This window comes from Aricia agestis, chromosome 17 (genome assembly GCF_905147365.1).
Source record: "Aricia agestis chromosome 17, ilAriAges1.1, whole genome shotgun sequence".
Lineage (NCBI taxonomy): Eukaryota > Metazoa > Arthropoda > Insecta > Lepidoptera > Lycaenidae > Aricia > Aricia agestis.
Window position 1 is genome coordinate 3497434 of NC_056422.1, and position 20812 is coordinate 3518245.

The window sequence follows — 20812 nt, forward strand, 5'->3', positions numbered from 1 at the left end:
CCGCCAGAGTAGACAGAACTAGAGTTCCTCGACTTCAAAGTTGGGCGCGACTGCCTCACCGTAGCCCGTAACTGTACGGGTAACGGGATTTCCGGCTCCTTAGCCAGGAGCTATAACTTCTTGCTTGCAATTATGCTGCTTATTTTCATCATGCACAGATTTTTTCCCTGTGCTTTAAAATTTTACCGGTTCCAACCAAACAAAGTGATAATACATAAGTTAGAGTGTGTACATGTGTCTAACTCTTTCAGAGCTCCACTTTCATAGTGAACTCTGTATTGGATGTGTATACGCGTATACACAACAATAATATAAGACCTTGTTTTGTCACACCTCGTATATTTCTACTATCATAATCGATCTAGTATTTTCGGAGCCTTTTTCGATGTTTAACAAGACAACCGGATTTTGTACGGTCTACAATCTACATAATATGTACCGGTTAAACGGGGTGTATAGACTTTGCGGGGTGAAGTGAAAAAAAGTTGGGGTAAATAGAAATGGTATATATTTTTTTGCAAATCTTGTAAAACGTTGCATATGGTAAAAAAATATTGCAACAGCTCTTTCTCTATATTACCGGATATGATATGAAGTCATTTTAGATTTAAAAAAAAGTTACAGGCTACACATTCTTGGGAAAAAGTTGAAAATCATTGCTATTCACCCCGTTTTACGGTATGCACATAAAATATATTTATACCAATAAAGAGGAACGAGTATTGCAATCGATAGTTTATTCTTATTTCTTAATAATTCTTAACATCATTGCAAAGGATAAATAAAACTTCCTGATATATTTAAATAATTATATTTATTTACAAATAATTACGTATTTGAGTCTTTGTTGAATTAATATTACGTATAAAAATATCATTATTATTTATTTTACGACAATATCTAAAAGATGGCGCTGTATCTCTTACAACTACAAGTATACAGAAGTAATTGTCATCATAGTGAAAACTAAGAAAAAAGGGACGGCAGACTTTTTTAAATTCTACCCTCAAAGAAGCAACGGTAAACAAGTGAGACAGCCGATATTTCTACATGAGATAGAAATAGAGTGATTAGCAACGCAAGCAACTTGGTAGAAGAACATATTGGAAGGTTAGGTTCCAAATTTAAAATTTTCGTTCATGGACAGTGTGAGGGAGACAGTCTATACACGAAACCGAGATAGTTAACCCTGTTACTGTGCAGCAATGCTAGCGCAAGGGTTAAACACACCGTGGCGTACCTATTAGTTGTTTATAGATTTAGACATAACTAGATTATGAGTGAGAGAGATAGCCTACGTTTCTATGTGAGACGGCGATATTTAACCCTGCTGTTGTTGCGCCACAACGGTAGCAACGCACTGGTTGAACACAGTAACGTATTGGTAGGGTAGTTCTCCGGAGCAGGCGTAGGGGCCTTTCTTGTGGATCGCCATGTAGTCGTAACAGTTGATCTGACCGTCGCCGTTGCAGTCCTGAAAGAGAGAAGGAGAGGTTAGAAAGTGGGAAGAAAGAGATGGACATACAAATACTTTTGACGTTTTGGAGAACTCCTATTTTCGATTATAAAGATTTGTTTTTTTACTTAATAATAATATTATATAGGAGGCGTGTAACTTTTTAAGGTCCGCTATCTTTGTTTTTGTGTCTTTACTAACTTTTCATACAGCCACTGAAAACTGGTCTACTTCTTATCTGTGCAAAGTAACATAAAAATTGCTCCAGTAGTTCGCGAGATAAGCCCTTTCAAACAATTTCCCCCGTTTCCACATTCTCCTATTAGTCTTAGCATGATTAAATATAGCCTTCCTCAATAAATGGGCTATCTAACACTGAAATAATTTTTCAAATCGGCCTAGTAGTTCCTGAGATTAGCGCGTTCAAGTTAGCCGTTTCAAATAATATTCTCCGTTTTTTTCACATTTTCCTCTATTTCTTCGCTATAAAATATCCTTCCTCGATAAATGGACTATCCCACACTGAAAGAATAATCAAAATCCGTTGCGTAGTTTTAAAGATTAAAGGGAACAAAGGGACATGAGGGAAAAAAGCGACTTTGTTTTATAATATGTATAGATATAGATAGATTACTAGATGACGCTCGCATAGGGTTACCATCCGTCCGGATTTCCTCGGATTTGTCTTAGTTTGAAGGGCGTCTGGGATGCGTCCAGCCGGGTTTTTGAAAAGTGTCCGGTTGAAATCCGGACACTTTTGGCTAGAGAAATCCAACTTTTTAACCAGGCAGTAACTAACGAAAGATAAAAACTCGCTAAGCATACACGCGGTTCCTAGCACGGACTTGAGTTAGTCAGATTTTTACAAATTCTTGTTGGAAAAGCAAAAATTGGCAAGACTTTATCGTAAATACTGTTTAAGAGGTGTCCGGGGAAATAACCACATTTCGGTCAAATGTCCGGGAATTTTGTCGTGCCTGACCGGCGAAGGAAATTAATAAGTATTTCAAGTATGGCAGCACTTTTTCCGCCTACTAGAAGTATGGGAAAAATAATAACGGTCATATTTTGTCAAATACTTCCCATAAATTTAAATGCCATTCTGGTACAAATCGTTTGGCGAAAAAAAAAATTACACCTTTGAAGTGGTATGGCGGCCATTGGGCGCTGTCGGAAAAGTATGGCAAGGTGATTTTCGTGAATGGCTACTCGACGATGATTAGCTATGCAAAAATTAGCCTGGTACAAATGGTTCAATTTTTTTATTAAAATTAACGTATTCGCGTCGGTATGGCGGGCTGTAAGCCGCACCCGACAAGTATAGCATTACGCTTTCGCCTACGTATTTTTTTCGACTATCTGAAAATATAAGCATTTTTGTGGAACAAATCGTTCGACACTCGTTATTTATCCGACACGTTCGATTAACACCCACGCGTTTGGGCTGCCAGTGCGAGCGCTATGACAATAATTTTCCTTTTCGCCTTTACGTAATTATACCCCTGTAAAACCGCCATACTGGTACAAATGACCAAGAATTTTGTGTCAGTATCTCCAGGCCTAATGTATCTAAACACACTAGGCCGAAGTTACGCGGCGTAAATTCCGCATGATTAAGCCCGCAACGTATTTTAAATTGCCGACGACCCACTATTCCGTCGCGTTCGACGTAATTTACGCCGCATAACTTTGGCCTAGTGTGTTTAGACACTAAGTCCTTTTTAGGATCTTAAAGTATCTCCATACCAAATATCAGCAATATCGGTTTTGCGGTTTGGGCGTGAAGAGGTAATAGACAGACAGACAGACAGACACACTCTTCTGCATTCATAATATTAGTATGGATATGTGGAACTTTTAATTTAGGTACTTTGGAGTATTTTTTCAACGACAGTGTGTAAAAATCAGCCCACATTGTCCTCACAAATCGAATCTTCGACTACAATATAAACTACTGGACCACAGCGTTACATCCTCATAACAATACTTATCAAGGATATATCCGACGATATTATATCGTAACATCAATCCATTGTCTGAAATACCCGTGATCTCATCATGCAAATGTCAATGACAATTCATAAGTCATAACTCACTGCCCACGGCCGGCCGAGCGAGTTCTAGCCAAGCTAGTTTACTTGCTGTCGCGTACAGCTTCCTTATACAAAGATGAAGAATTACATTTGAGGATGTATACGGAAGCTAGAGACGTCAGTTTTATAATCAATTTGTGAGTTTTATCAAATGTATACAGTGTGTAACAAAAATAAGTGATAATACTTTAGGGTGTGTACGTGTTCCTTGTAGAGAGTTCACTGTGAAAGTAGCAGCTCTGAAAGACGAAAATTATTTTTCACTTTTGTATGGGCAAGGGCCCGAGCGTCACGAGGTTCCCCATACAAAAGTGAAAAAAATTTTTGGTCTTTCAGCGCTGCAACTTTCACAGTGAACTCTCTACAAGGAACACGTACACACCCTAAAGTATTATCACTTATTTTTGTTACACCCTGTATACTATATATCCCTGTTCCTAATTTTCATTGTTTTGCTCGGACTAACCTCGGAGGGTTCAGGACTTGCGTTTGTTTACTAGATTTTCCTTTACGCGATAAAGTTAGCGCGGAACCGTTAATTTTTCCGGCATAAAAGTATCCTATGTCCTTTCCCGGGACTTAAAGTATCTCCATACCAAATTCCAGCAAAATCGGTTCTGCAGTTTTCTCGTGATAAAATTATAATTTTAGTATGGAATATCTCCTAACTACTCCAAACAAAGTTCCTAAGTCAAAGTTTCTGCTTTCGACTTTTCCAACTACAACCCCCTTTGAGCATTCATTTTGTTCTTATCGTGTACGTCGGTACGTTAAGAAAGTGGCTTGAGAGATAATAACTAATATTTGTACAAGGCTTATTTTTTAGCCCGTACCGTACTGATTATATATTTTACTGTTGTTGCTTTTGATGTTAGTACTGCCAATGTCTGACACGTAAGGAACGCAGTAGCACAATAGACATAACTACCAGTAGTTCGACTGCAAAGAAACGGAGTTTCAATATCTGTCAAATTCGTTGGGTTTCACTAGGATTATGAACGGAATGTGCCTCGCCACAGTATAGCAATATGACATGCCTCGCGCTGGCTGATATAATTTATTTTTAAATATTTAAAACAAAGATTTCAAAATTCTATTCTGATAATTTTAATCGCATGTGCCAAAACACTTTACAACAATACGACCAAAGAGAAACACGTCCAGCGAATATGTCATAGTTTTAAATTCGTAGGTAACAATTTAACAACCCTAGCGACGATTTTCGTCATAATACGTCAAATTAAAAATTTCAACATCAGTTCTAAGGGTCAATTCAGACCGCAACGTGACGAGGCGAGGCGCGACGCGACGCGACCTAAATTTGTATGGATTTGACAGATGTCGTCAGCGTGAGACGTCTTGCGAATCTGTCAAATCCATACTAATTTTGAAATGCATCTACGCGTTGCGGCCTGAATTGACCTTATGTCGGCACACTCTATAATTCTGTCTATTCTGGCAGTAGGCAGTAGCGATACTGTTGCTATCCAGTAGGATAATCTGCTGTTTTAACACTTTCCATGCTGTTGAATATACTGTAAAAAAACAAATTTTCTCAAGTGGATAAAAGTCTCTTACCTGTCCGTACTTAGCCATGTAACCCTGAACACACTTGGCGGCACAGTAGGGGTCGTTGGCACAATTGGGATACGCTGAAAAAAACAAAAAAAGTTTCAGAATTTTATAACGCCGTGTTTGAGAAGGTAGAGGAGATTATAAGCAGAGTAGGATGGAAATTCGTGGCACCAACCCCAACCACATCGTTCAATTTATGAGCAGTATTGGGTTGGGGAGGATACTCTAGTGCGAAGGAGTCACAATAGATCGTCATCGGTCGCAGTGACATCAGGGCTACTTGACCTGCCTTCAGCAAAAAAAAAAGCAGAGTAGACAGAACTAAGGCCAGGCGCGCACTAGCGGCCAGGTCGCGGCGGCCATCGAAAATATTATGGTGTGGCCGCAGGCCGCCGTGCGGCCAGGTGCGCGTGGTCTATGGCGGTTTCATATACTAAGGTTGAGTTGCACCAACTAACTATAACTGTAACTTTAACTACAATGCAAAATGTCAAATATTTGGTTATAGTTAAAAATGGATGGAGACTTCGATGTCTGTCTGTCTCCAGGCGGTAACTCAAGAACCACTATATAATATTTGAGGGGGGTTTCCATACAACGAACGTAATTTTTTAGGTCTTTTCGCTCGTAATCAATAATGGTAAGCAAGTAAGGTTGAAATTTTCACAAAATCTTGAATTATATTTGTACTTTAATAATTAATAATAAAATGTTAATTATGTAAATATTTAAGGGGGACTCCCATACAAGAAACAATTTTTGCCTACTTTCGCTCTATACCGGTACGGAACCCTTCGTGCGCGAGTCTGACTCGCACTTGGCTGATATTTGACAGTTCTTTACCAGCAGCTCCCCCGCCCACGTTCATTTATAACCTTGTTGGACCAGCTGTCATCTGTCAATTCCTCGGTCAAAGTTAAAGTTAAATCTAAATTTAGCCTTACTTATAACCATAACTTTAACATTAACTTTAACCACGCCTCTGGTGCAACCCACCCTTAGGTATCTATCTCGATGGCCGTCGCGACCCGGCCGCTGCGGTTTGGCCGCTAGTGAGCGCCCGGGCTTAGAGAACCTGGGGGGGTGTGCCAAAATCATTTCGTTTTCGCTTCGTTATATTATCGCCGATGAAAATGTATGGAATTGACATAAGCGTTTGTTAGTATGACGTTGACGTTCGACTCGTCTTATGTCAATTCCATACATTTTGACCGGCGGGCGGCGACTCTATAACGAAGCGAAAACGAAAAAGTTTCGGCTAAATGGCCAGGGCCTGTAGACAAGTGGCAAAGCGCTAACGCTAACGCTAGCGCTACAAAATGTATGCGATTTGACATAAGTCATCGCTTCGCTAGCGAATACTAATGTCAAATCCGTACATTTTGTAGCGCTAGCGCTAGCGTTAGCGTTAGCGTTTTGCCACTTGTCTACAGGGGCAGAACTTCAAACAAACGGGAGAATCTACGCGAGTTGGGCGCGAGTACCACTTACAACATGTTACACAATGCTGAGTGTAAGCTACTCGTTAGTTCTTTACTCTGTTATAACTTTACAAGCGTTGCTTGGCGGTGGATCGCTTACTATCATTACAGTTTACAGAACTGTGTGTTACAATGGGAGGCAGGGATAATTGCTAACAGGTAATAATATGTTAACACATAAAAGCCTAACCAAACTTTTACCTGCATTCTGCCTTAAGGCGCTTCCCCTACGGTGATGGCGTAATTTACCATTTTTAGAGCCTTATTATCTTATAATTTGAAAGCTACAAAATTATAATAAAAATACAGAAATAATCTTCAGTATACAGGGTGTAACAAAAATAAGTGATAATACTTTAGGGTGTGTACGTGTTCCTTGTAGAGAGTTCAATGTGAAAGTAGCAGCGTTGAAAGACCAAAAATTTTTTTCACTTTTATATGGGGAAACTCGTGACGCTTGGGCCCTTGCCCATACAAAAGTGAAAAAAAATCGTCTTTCAGAGCTGCTACTTTCACAGTGAACTCTCTACTAGGAACACGTACACACCCTAAAGTATTATCACTTATTTGTTACACCCTGTATATGAACGTTCCTTTCATGGTTATTTCATTTCCTATTTTTGTTTTTTATACTCATGATATCAGCTTCTAAAGTAATACCAATTTATTTAAATTCAAGCATACATTCAGTATCTCCCTAGTATAATTTACAAATTACGGTTATTTGAATACCGCCAATAGATCGACAATTTCATTAACTAAATACTGGACGTTTGATTTTTTTAGGTCAATTTTGAACTAAGATAAGAAAAAAAAAATAGGATTTCGGTGCGATCAAGGTCGTTAGCTCTGGGGATGGCCTTAAGGTACCGTTCCGATGCTTGCGGCAAGCGATCGCGACCGTCAAAAAAGCCACTTTATGACATCGACTATAGGTTTTATTTTCTATCGACACTGAACCCATGCCACCGCTGCTTTGTACTGACTCTAGATGTCTTATTTTTAATGTCAATTCTTACCAGTAGGCGAGTCCGGGGATTCCCCGTCCAGCGTGGGTTTCCCGGCGTCGGCCCAGTATGCCCACGTGATCTTGAACAAGCCGCATGTCTCACCCTCACACTTGAGGCCGACGTTGCAGCCGGAGACGGCCTGGCAGAGGCAGCCCAGGCATAACTCGGTTACGGGCTGCTGGCCTGGAATATACAGGGTGTTTGTTAGAAATATGTTCAGGACAAGTCGTAAATTGATTGTAAAATAAATCATATCATAATAAAACTAAATGTTGTGTGAAAAGTTGTTGGTGCAGAAGAATATATATTTATACGTGGGAGAGCCATGCTTCGGCACGAATGGGCCGGCTCGACCGGATAAATACCACGTTCTCACAGAAAACCGGCGTGAAACAGCGCTTGCGCTGTGTTTCGCCGAGTGAGTGAGTTTACCGGAGGCCCAATCCCCTACCCTATTCCCTTTCCTACCCTCCCCTATTCCCTTCTCTTCCCTACCCTCTCCTATTACCCTATTCCCTCTTAAAAGGCCGGCAACGCACATGCATCTCTTCTGATGCTGCGAGTGTCCATGGGCGACGGAAGTTGCTTTCCATCAGGTGACCCGTTTGCTCGTTTGCCCCCCTTTCATAAAAAAAAAACGTGAAAGAACGGTACAATTTCTGTGGTATTTATATCCCTTGACCTGATATAGGGCCTGAATCATGCTACATGCATGTTTAACTTCATCTAAACCTACAAGGCGAAACAAAAGTAAGTGATCATGTTGACGTCCCTACTAAGTTTAATATCTATTACTTTTATCTATAAAAATTAAAAATTAAGAACGAATTTTTGCCATTTGTTTGCAATACAATATTTTTACAACTAAAAATTATTAATTTTTTATTCTTTATAAACACCTAGCTGAAAAATCTGATTTGCCCCCCCCCCCCTGGCCCAGAACCTGAGTGATTTGCCCCCCCCCTGGCGCCAGAACCTGGGTAATTTGCCCCCCCCTGGCCCAGAACCTGGGTACGCCCATGAGAGTATGTATACAATGTGTCCCTTATATTGAGGACCCATAAACACCCTAAACTATTATCAATTATCATTTATCATTATTATTGTTATGTTACACCCTGTATACTTAAATCGATGGTGCTACGTTTTAGGTATTACGCGAAGAGAATTATTTCGATAGAATAAACTGATATATCTATTGTTATCAGTTAGTAACAGCCGTGGGATAAACCATAAACGTAAAGCATCAATAGTTCATACTAATCATAATTGCTTTACATCCTGAGGCAGAATACTGAGATCACGATTAGAATTCACGTTCAATGAAGATAAACGTTGGAAAACCCTATTCGTATAGCTGAGCTTCCACACTATTATCCCTTTTGACGAAAAATGGGGAAACGTAGGTGGGAATGAAATTTTTCATAATTATATGGTGAAGGAGGGCATCGAGCTAATATTATTTTGAAATTATGCTTTTATCATACATTTTTTTAACAAATAAAACATTACACACACTACAATACACACACTAGGAAAATGACAGATTTTTGAGTGACAAGCCTATACATACGAATTATACTCTTTTATTTATGGTTGAAGTCTGTTGACAACAAGTTGACAAATTGAAAATGGATTATAGTTTTTTTATTGAATCTTAGATACTATTAGACAATGCTTACACAGCCAGTCTGAGATCAGCTGAGTCCCAGAGACAAGAGTTGAAAAAAATATGATAAAGTCAATATTTTTTTACAAAATATAGGTAGTAGTCCTAATGTCATTGAAACTAAGGTCGAATTTCGACCATTAGGCGATCTCTAGTAATTTATTAAAAGCTTAAGAGCTCTCCTGACTCTAAAAATCAAACATCGTCCTTCTCTCTTCACACTCACGCCTGTCTTTCATATGCCAGGTGAAAAAGGACGGCGCGGAATCATCGCCGAGTTAGTTTTACTTGAATATAAGACGAACTATAATGATTATGAAAAAAGTGTTTTGAGCAAATTTAGGTTTTATCAATACCTTTTTAGATATTAAGAAATATTAAAGAAAAGACAGCAAACTTCGAAGATCCAAGCAAAAATGTGTCTAAAACAAGGTTTTTTTGTAAAAAAGAAACTATCGAGCATTTTTTCAGTAATCGTGTTTTCGTCTTGATTAAATATCTTCATGAACAGAAGTTACTTGTGTCAAAAAATCAGTTTTTCTAGACCTTACAGATTTTGAGATCTAGGTTAAAGTATGTAGTCAAGTTAGGGTCAGGTGCGCTCTTAATAATTTAGACCTTTTCTTCAAATTCAATAAACGGCAGAATCTATGTGCGTAGATGTGTAACCAGTTAATTGGTAAAAGTGTGGGCCCAGTCTAGTTACTTCGAATAGAGGGTCCCTTAACCCTTTGTTCTTTGATTTGTTTGCTGACAGTAAATCATGATAATGGTAATATATTATATTATTTGTTAGTTAGCTCTATTATATATTTTATTGTTGGCTATTCTAAATACAGCTCTCCGTCGCCAAACCACGAAGAATTAAGTCAACAAATTTCACAGAAGTTTTGTGCCTCATGTTATGACTTGAATATTAGGCTAGTTTTATATGCGTCCGCCCAAACTTACAAGCAATTTTAATTTTTATGTAAATGACAGCATGACCGCGAGGCTATTTAAATAAATCGTTACATACAATTGCTTGTGATCTCGCAGTGTAGCGGCCAAACGGCTCGTTTTGGCGGACGCATATCTTATACATAAAATTCTCGTGTCACAATGTTAGTCACCGTACTCCTCCGAAACGGCTATACTGATTTTTACAAAATTTTATATGCATATTCAGTGGGTCTGAGAATCGGCTACTGGGTACTTTATATATTGATAAGTGCATTCGTTGAATAAATAATATAGTCAATTATTACAACCTGAGACTGACGGCGACCATTGTTTGCGCGACGGGATAGCGATGGACGTTGCCATGGTGACATACTTATTTAGTCACATCAATAAAATAATATGGCAAATATATTATAGCAAAGCAACGTTTGCCGGTACAGCTAGTTAATTTATAAAATACTAGCGACCCGCCCCGGCGTCGCACGGGTATAAAATATAATAATTATAGCCACTGAAAAAATTACTAAAATCGATAGCCTATGGTCCTTCACGTGGTCTATTTCTTATCTGTGCCAAATAACATAAAAATTGCTCCAGTAGTTCGCGAGATAAGCCCTTTCAAATAATTTCCTCCGTTTTTTCCACATTCTCCTTTTAGTCTTAGCGTGATGAAATATAGCCTATAGCCTTCCTCGATAAATGGGCTATCTAACACTGAAAGAATCATCAAAATCCGTTGCGTAGTTTTAAAGATTAAGGGAACAAAGCTGCCGTCATAAGAAAAAAGGCCGCTAAGTGATATTCGCGTAATTTCAGGTTTTGAGTCCACTGAAATTAGTTCAGTGGACTTGTAAGAGTCTCTCTAGTCACTCATTACTAAGTCCCCGGGTTGCACTAGTAAAACCAATAGGTGATATTAAACTTGGCCTTTATTTATCCCAAAACTTTGCTGGTGATAGGGCACCATTAAAGCGAATTATGAAAAGCTACAACGATAATTTCGCAAACATCGATATATTTGTATTATCTTTGTTTCAGTTCAAAGAACAGCTAATAAAAAACATTCATTGAAAATTGTTAAAGATTCTTTTATATAGGTACCACAAAATTCATATTATGTTTGTGAGTTGATCGACTACTACAATATGTAAACGTTACCGGTATTTGCTTGTAATCGGTATTGTTATATTTGCTTGTAATCGGTATTGTTCATAAAATAAGTTATATTGTGGATAATGGTGTTGGTTGCGTAATTACCTTAATTTCATTATATCGTCTTAGTATTAAGCATGTACGCAATTGTTTGTTGTCCCAAATAAAATAAAAAAATAAAAAAATAAACTAATACGCGTTAATTCAGACAAGGCCTCACGCAGTGACTACTGACTGCACGTCGTCTCTAGCATACATCGCCTCCCAGACACAAAGCTGCTGACACTCGCACATACACATATACATGGTCCCTAGTCCCTACAGACTGAAAACCTGAAAATACGCGAATATCACTTAGCGACTTTTTTTCTTATGGCGGCAGAAAGGGACAAGACGGAAAAAAGCGACTTTGTTTTAAAATAGGTATAGATATAGATATAGCCAGCCAGCCAGATATAGCAAGCCAGCCTTTCCATGTAAGTAAGTACATTGTACATGTATATATATATATATCTTATTTCATTACAAAATACAGAAATTCGTCAACACAACAATGAACAGTTATCTCAACCACAAATCTAATTATACTGTAACTTCCTTGAGTTACAAATTGGGCGTGTTGTTACTCACCGACATTATATCTGTTTCAAGGGAATCGTTCTTATGTTCGGAAAACACATACACGTAACACATAAAAAGTAAACCTACGTAATAACTCCAATTTTGATGGTCATGTCGTTTGGTAGATAAATATTTGATTGACTCCCAAAAATAGACGCTATTTAGTAATTTTAGCCACATCGGTATAACTTGTATTATTATAACGAACCGGTATAACTATAGCTGCTAACTCTATCACGAATAAGATCTTCTGCACTGTATACAGGCGTTTTACTTTTAGACGTGGGAGAGCCATGCTTCGGCAGGAATGGGCCGGCTCGACAGGAGAAATACCACGTTCTCACAGAAAACCGGCGTGAAACAGCGCTTGCGCTGTGTTTTGCCGTGAGTTTGCGAGTGAGTTTACCGGAGGCCCACTCCCCTACCCTATTCCCTACACTCCCCTATTCCCTTCCATTCCCATCCCAACCCTCGGCTCTCCCCTATTACCCCAAGCAGCAAAACAGTCGAATAAGGATTTTTTTACTCAGCCTTTAATCGTATAAGAGCCGGGTAACCGTTCATAAAACACCTATTTATCGTATAATAGCGGTTATCTCGACTATTTGGCAATATTTGCTAATGTGTGCTTTAAGGACGTCGAATAAACGTTTACAGCACTATGTTTTAGCCCTTTTACTCCACCTTTTAGCAGATGCTGAATTAATATGGCTAAAATACTCATTATTCGATCGTTTGATCTCTAACAGTCGTATAATAGCTGTAGAATAGATGATTCGCTGAATTGGGTGCTTTTATACAGCCGTTACTCAGCTATCTTTTATGTTTCTATAAAAGCTCTATAAACGCAATCGAATTGCTTATGGCAACATTGCTGCTGTTACTGCACGCTTACAGACTAACTCTTATAGTAGAATTAAAAACGTTCGTATAGGAGCTGTAGTGTAATTAAGAGCTGTTATACGATATTTACGAAGCGAACCCTAAATCCTGTTATCATGGCGACACCTTGTGCTATAAATGTGGTGACCAGCACTCTTACTCGACTTTTAATGGAATAAGTTAGCTGTAACTGCAACTAGATTATCAATGTGGACAATGGCAGTAAAAAAATATATTTTAAGTAAATTTAATTATATTAATTAGTCTTCAAATTTAAGAAAATAGGCAGCGCATGAATGTTTATGTAAAAATGCCTTTGGGTTTATCAATAAAGCTTGTTGCGCATGATGTTTTGGAGTAGCTACACGAACAGTAAAAATAATCACATATTGATTTCTCAAAAACTTGATAATATAAATAAGGATTGAGATGTAGTTTAATAACTATAATTTTTTTACATTAAATTTATGTAGCACACAAGCTCGCACTCTTTACAGCACTAATTTGTCGAGTAAAAGCATTCTATTCGCTGTTATAGAACTAAAAAGGAGAATAAAAGCAATTCGTCTGCTATTATAGCACACTTTATCTGTATAATAGCAAATCAATTGCGTTTATTGAACTAAATATCCTATATACGCATTTTGGTTACTCTTAAAACTCTTTTAGTGTTTTCTACCACTTTTACTCAAATCTTACAGCATCTTTTTGTTGCTTACTCAGCGCTTATTCCACTTTAATAGGACTTTAGTCTGAATAATTTGCGCCTTTTTCGCGTCGAGTAAACGTTTACAGCACTTTTACTCGACTGTTTTAAGAACTTTTATAGAACTTAAAGCGAAAACAAGAACGTGCTCTCGACCATTATAGCACGTCCATTTGCTGCTTGGGACCCTATTCCCTGTTAAAAGGCCGGCAACGCACCTGCTGCAGCTCTTCTGATGCTGCGAGTGTCCATGGGCGACGAAAGTTGCTTTCCATCGGGTGACCCGTTTGCTCGTTTGCCCCCTTATTTCATAAAAAAAACTAAAATATTTTTAGGGTTACGTACCCAAAGGGTAAAAAGTAAAAACGGAACCCTATTCCTAAGACTTCGATGTCTGTCCGTCTGTCCGTCTGTCCGTCTGTCTCCAGGTTGTATCGCAAGAACGGCTACCTATAGCTAGATTTCTGATCTTTTTTTGTCTATCGAAAGAATTTTCGAACTTTTAAACAAGAATAAAACTGTAACTTTAGTATACGAAATGTTTATCTCCTCAAGATCTTTTCAAGGGGTTTTAATTATTTCCTTGAAAAAAGGCATAGTTATAATTATTATACGTGATTGTTCGTAGGCATCATTATGAATGAATGTTTATAGTAACATAATCCTAAGAACAATGTCAAGTGTCAACATACAGGCATTCAGAGATCTGCAGTTCCGCATTCATATTGTGTTACACATTATCCTTACTATATTATAAATGCGAAAATGTGTCTGTCTGTACTTTAAAGCGCTGGACATAGGATAGTTTCTGTTATGGCAAAAAGTGCGGTTCTCACGCGATAAAGGAATTTCGGCGCTGCGAAGTTGCTGGCCGCAACTAGTACTATTTTAAGCTGACTAATTTCTAGTACGTTTAACAGCTTTCAACCTAGGTGTAGGCCATTTGACATAGCTCTCCTTACCAGGAACCATATGCTTCAGCACGAATGGGCTATGTCAACAGGTGACCCTTTTCGCCTACAGCTATTCAGCTCCCTTCCTTGCTCTTGGGCTCATAACTTCGCCACCACCTAGAGAGATGGTCTTCCTGAGGATAGAGATATAAAGAGAGCCACACTCAGGGCCATTTAATAATGACTTAAGTAGTAACATAAATGACTTTGCCTTCATTAAATAACTCCTTAAGTCTTGTCGTCAACTCAACATTTTTGTATGAACACGTCTTTCTCGTCTAAACCCTATTTATAAGCATGACGCTGGTGACAAGTTCTGCAAGTGTCGCCAAGCGAGTCGTCCGACCGGTATCATAGTCGTTGAAGATCCTTATGTGTTAGTTTTTTTGTTTTTTTTAAGACACTGACAGTGGCAGAGATAATTGCTAGAACGTTTCAAAAAATATTGAAGAAAATGTTCTGAGAACGAGCTAAATACCTTAAATAAATAATATAGTCTTTAAGCTGAATCATAATTTAATCAAACCTTAAAATAACCACAATAACAATGACAACCAAGAATGCTACCGTTTATAATGCTCCTTTTCGCCAATAATTTGCCTTAGATTAAATAAATTGAAATATTGTAGAAAAGGAATGTAGAGTATAGACTCTATCTAGGAAATTGTTTCAACTCTTTAGGTTAGACTAGATGACGCCCGCAACTCCGTTGCGCCAAAACTCGTTTATCGCGCGGGAACCGTACATTTTCTGGGATAAAAAGTTTCCTATGTCCTTTCCCGGGACTCAAAGTATCTCCATACCAAATTTCAGGAAAATCGGTTCAGCGGATTGGCCGTGAAGAGGTAACAGACAGACAGACGCATTTATAATATTAAGTATGGATTAGATCATAATAAATTCGTAACATTTATTTTAAGGAAATTCACATTTACTTATAATAATAATAATAATAATATCTATGGACGCTTCACACCACGTCAGTCTGGCCCCGTGGTAAGTACCTGATGGACTTGTGTTACAGGTACCAGACAACGGAAATATATTTAATACTTTTATACTATACATATATTTAAGATTTTTATTATATGATACACATATTTAATACACATCCAGACCCGGGAACATTGAAAACTTTTTGTTCCGTCGGCGGGATTGGAACCCGCGACCTGAACCGGCTTGAGCTACCAACGCGCTCACCACTGAGCCACAGAGGTCGTCAATAACGGGCCAGATAGAGTTTCTTATAGTTTTTATTATTCGTAGGTTTCTTACCTTTGTTTCTAAGCCCTTATTTTAAAGAAACATAATCAAAAGGTGTGAACTCATGACGCAAACGGAAAGCCTTGCTCAAGATCAGCCTATCTAGCATACGCCAACGAGATATCTCACTCTACATGTTTTCTCGATGTTTGATGGTTTGTCTCTTCATCTCTATTCACCCTAGCATGACAAACATTTTTTTTCGCGTAGATCTTTCATAGAAATAACACATTTTTATAGAGTTTTGTCGAGATAATGTCGAGATTTTACTATCTCGAGAGTGAGATATCTCGTTGGCGTATGCTAGGTAGGCAGACCGTGAACTTTGTCGACATCTTGAGGCTACTCTTGTTTATATTACGTACTATGTAATCGCAAAAACATTTCTATGAATAATAATATTAATAACGGAACCAGAAGAACCGGAACAATAAGAATTAATTAATAGTAATAATATTATGTTTGTTTTAGATTCTATCATAATATACTAGACGTTCCGCGCGGCTTCGCCCGCGTAAATTAGATATTTCACAGACAAATTAGTCCACAAAAATAGCCTATGATCCTTCACGTGGTCTACTTCTTATCTGTGCCAAATAACAAAAAAATTACTTTAGTAGTTCGTTCCCTTTCAAATAATTTTCCCCGTTTTTTCCAAATTTTCCACTATTTATTCGCTCCTATTAGTCTTAGGGTGATATAATAATATAGCCTATAACCTTCCTCGATAAATGGGCTATCTAATTCTTTTTTTTTCAAATCGGACCAGTAGTTCCTGAGATTAGCATGTTCAAATAAGCCCTTTCAAATAATTTTCCCCCGTTTTTTCCACATTTTCCTATATTTCTTCGCTCCTTTTAGTCTTAGCGTGAAAAATTTAACCTTCCTCGATAAATGGACTATGTAACATTGATAGAATTTTTCAAATCGGACCAACTACTGGTCCTGAGATCAGCGCGTTCAAACAAACAAACTCTTCCGCTTTATAATATTAGTATAGATGGGGCTATTCTTTGCTTTACAAAAAAAAATATGATAAATGCTATAGTATCTAGTAGGTACTCAGGCTTTTAATAATTAATTAATTAAAGATCAGAAGATGAATAATTCTTATTTTGTTCTTAGAAAGTGTAGCTTTTTTTATAGAATAAGGGGGCAAACGAGCAAACGGGTCATCTGATGGTAAGCAACTACCGTCGCCCATGGACACTCGCAACATCAGAAGAGCTGCAGGTGCGGTGCCGGCCTTTTAAGAGGGAATACGCTCTCTTCTTGAAGGTTTGCAGGTCGTATAGGCTTAATAAATCATGTAATAAAGTATTAACAGTAACTTGCATAATTTGTTTTTTAAATTACTTCAAAACTAATAAAAACAATGGGTATTTCATAACCCCATAGTCCCATACAATTAGGTAATAAGAACTTATAGTTTTTCCGATTAATGTAGCTATCTACATGCAATCTCCTAGGAGTCCTAGGCAATACACTCGTCTTTTTATAACGAGACGATAATGAGAAGCTAATTAAATAGTAATTAATCAATCAAAGATGACATTAATCATGATAAGATAAGTGGTCATTAGGAGTCGAATTAATTTAGCAATTAAAAGTATATCTACTCTATCGACTATTGTTACAAAATTCCTAAGAATCATTTGAAAACATTGCATTCGAGAAGCATTTAGTTTATGGACAAGTGGAAATTATTATCAAATTGATTCAGAAGCAGATGGCTGACAACGTACTTTCGTCGGGTTAAGAGGGTGAATAACGCAAAAAATCAAACATCGTCCTTCTCTCTTCACACTCACGCCCGTCTTTCATATGCCAGGTGAAAAGGGACGACGCGGATTCATCGCCATATTAGTTATTTCTAAATAACTCGATAAATATACAACATTTTAAAAATGCGCTAGGTCAGATTCTCAATGATAGAATTTTCACTCACTTTAATGCAAGGTTATGGCAATATATAAAAAATTCGTGAAAATTAGATGCATCTTTGTGATGCATCTAATTTTCATTTTTTAGATGCATCAAGAAAATTTTAAGACATCGTGTTTTCGCTAGGTTGGATCCTCGGAAATATAATGTACCTAGTATCTATGTTTAGAACATGAAACAATTCGGGGCTTATTTTCAAGTATAAAAATGAATTATAAAATCGACAATTTAGGGTTAGTCGCCCTCTTAAGTCAAGAACAGACGAAAAATCAGAACTAACATTATCTTGGCTTAGCAAGACCAAACATCGTATGTCCGCGCTATCTGCCTATGAATCGATCTCTTTAAATTTTGATGGTACAATTTGTGTAGAATCGAAAATTTAAAGAGGATCTATAATAATTATAATAGATCATGTAAATTCTAAGGTGTAAAGTGTAAAGTTCTAAGTATAAAGCCGGGAATTTCTATCTGTGAGATCATAATATTAAAGGGCTTTCGTGGTAGACCGCTGTCGATCCAGTAGGCCTACTACGAAACCGTTTTGAGACTCAAGCAATCGAACGAGAATGCCGCGTCCTGCTCTAACATCGTCATTTCACGTCTGTTAGAGTAGGACTGCGGACGGATGCTCAATGCTCATAAAAATTGCAATGAAATTGTTACATGCTCATGTTAATTATCTGTGTCAATCTTCATTCATGTACGAGGAAGTTACTTTAAAAATACCCATAAATGTGTTTATTATCTAATTACTATATTGACCGTATAAATGTTTGAATGAAGTTCAAATATGGACATTTAAGAAATAATATGTGCCCTTTTATTTCGATTACATAAAGGAAATTTTGTAAATTACATAAGAAATATGTAAAAGGTTTTATGTAATTTGTAATAGGATAGTATCATAGGAAACTAAGCCATAGAATATATTTAATATATTAGTAGTACCAAACTAAGTTCCCATCAATAATACTTGAAAAGTAAAAAAATTGACAATTTACACTAGATAATAGGTAAATGGAAATCCATAGAAGGTGATGCAATGATGTTCACCGTGCGTTTTTTTCTTTGTTTGAACGCACTAATCTCAGGAACTGTTGGTCCGATTTTAAAAATTATTTCAGTATTAGATAGCTCATGTATCGAGGAAGGCTATAGGCATATTTTATCACGCTAAGACTAATAGGAGCGAAGAGATAGAGGAAAATGTGGAAAAAACTGGGGAAATTATTTGAAAGGGCTTATCTCACGAACTACTGGAGCAATTTTTCTGTTATTTGGCACATAAAAGAAGTAGACCACATGAAGGATCATAGGCTATTTTTTGTGGACTAATTTGTCTGTGAAATGTCTTATTGACGCGGGCGAAGTCGCGCGGAACGCTAGTCTTAAAAATTTTTTTTAGAATTCAATTTAAAAAATATCGGTCTTAATAGAACATAATATTATTATTCCAGTGTGTCTGACTGTGACTAAAGCACTATAGGCGAGAATCTAAATTGTAGAAACAATATATTTACGTAAGTAATTATAATATAAGTACTTAATAAAAAATAAGGTAATTAACAAATAAAATACTGTATAGATCGTTAAAAATGTAGAGTTCGCTAGTTTGTTGCTGCGGTTTTCAGTCAAAACACTACAACCATAATATTATACCTAGTTATGTTCATAACTTTTAGCTGCTAATATAATATTATGTAAATGTTTATAATATAACTGTATTCATAGGCCAATAATAATAATAATCTATGTTTAGACACCTCAAGTTCATTGCAAATATACAGTCATAATATTTCATAGTCGTCAACAGGAAAAACGTTATTTCTCTAATTTTCTGAATAAAACAAAAGATACTAACCGATATCAGCGACACAGGCACCGACAACGAACAACAAAGCACTTATTCTTAAAATTGACGCCATTTTTTATTATTTTTAATTTTCAGATGAAATAACGTGTTGAAACTACGCGCACCAGCTTTATACTGGCACCAGTTTGGCCTTAGATCCTCTTATATGGTAGGTGAATCATTTATTCAGTGGAAACATTAAATTCTGCTTATTTTTACCGATAACCGTTCTTATGATCACGGCCATGTTAAAAACAACATCGCGACAACGGTTTTTAGAGATTTTGAAAATGGAATAATAATTATTTTTATACTCGGGTACTAGTCGACGCCCGCAACTCCGTTACGCCAAAACTCGTTTATTGCACGGGTACCATACAATTTTCCAGGGTAAAAAATATCCTATGTCCTTTATCAGGACTCAAAGTACCTCCATAACAAATTTCAGCAAAATCAATTCAGCGGTTTGAACGCGAAGAGGTAACGGACAGACAGACAGACATACAGACATTAGCATTTATAATATTAGTATAGATTTATTCACAAATAACGGTTAGAGTGTTATTTATTAGTCTAATTAAATCCTTTTAAATATTCTAAATATTAGAACACGTAAAAACAACTGTATTGCCCCGAGCATCATAGAACCTAATTATAGTGAGTTATATTATATACTTACTTATTTTGAGTACCGGGAAACAACATAGGATACTTTTTGTCCCGGAAAAATTTAAGGTCATCTATGATGGTGTTATAATTAAGAAGATACACCAGGGGCTTGAGAAATGAAAAAAAGTACGTGTAATATCTATAGCTCTCCCTTACCTCAAGCCTATACCGCAGAACGGGATAGAGACAACTGTAGAAAATCAACGATTCGTTGTCCCCTGATTCCTTCTCCAAAACTTAACCGATTTAAGTACTTTTTTCATTAAAGATTAAAGAAAGGCTTCAGCTGTCTGTGTTTTGTTTTTTTTTGTATAATCTAGCCAAATCTGTTTTATGGGTGTTTGAACACAGCGGAAAATCTGGCCTTTTTTTTTTGGGTTTTTAAACGTTCATATCTTATTAAATAATTAAATTATGAAAAAAAAGAAAACATAGGGACATTGTATTAGTGGCCGTAGATATTTAGGAAAAAAATTATAACTCTACTAGTATTATCCAGGGAGGAAACGTTTGTATGGAAAAAAGGGCGGTGTGGACTCTT

The 20812-nt window shown here is 37.1% G+C and overlaps 1 protein-coding gene across 1 annotated transcript; it reads right to left on the reverse strand.

Annotated features, from left to right (window-relative positions):
- Positions 1–1195: 1195 nt before the first annotated feature.
- Positions 1196–19740, reverse strand: LOC121735289 (lysozyme-like). Its single transcript, XM_042126066.1, has 4 exons — positions 19612–19740; positions 7625–7798; positions 5128–5201; positions 1196–1474 (listed from the first exon to the last, which is right to left on the reverse strand). Exons 1-4 carry the CDS (start codon positions 19673–19675, stop codon positions 1322–1324), a joined length of 465 nt encoding a protein of 154 aa, XP_041982000.1. The 5' UTR covers positions 19676–19740; the 3' UTR covers positions 1196–1321.
- Positions 19741–20812: the final 1072 nt, after the last annotated feature.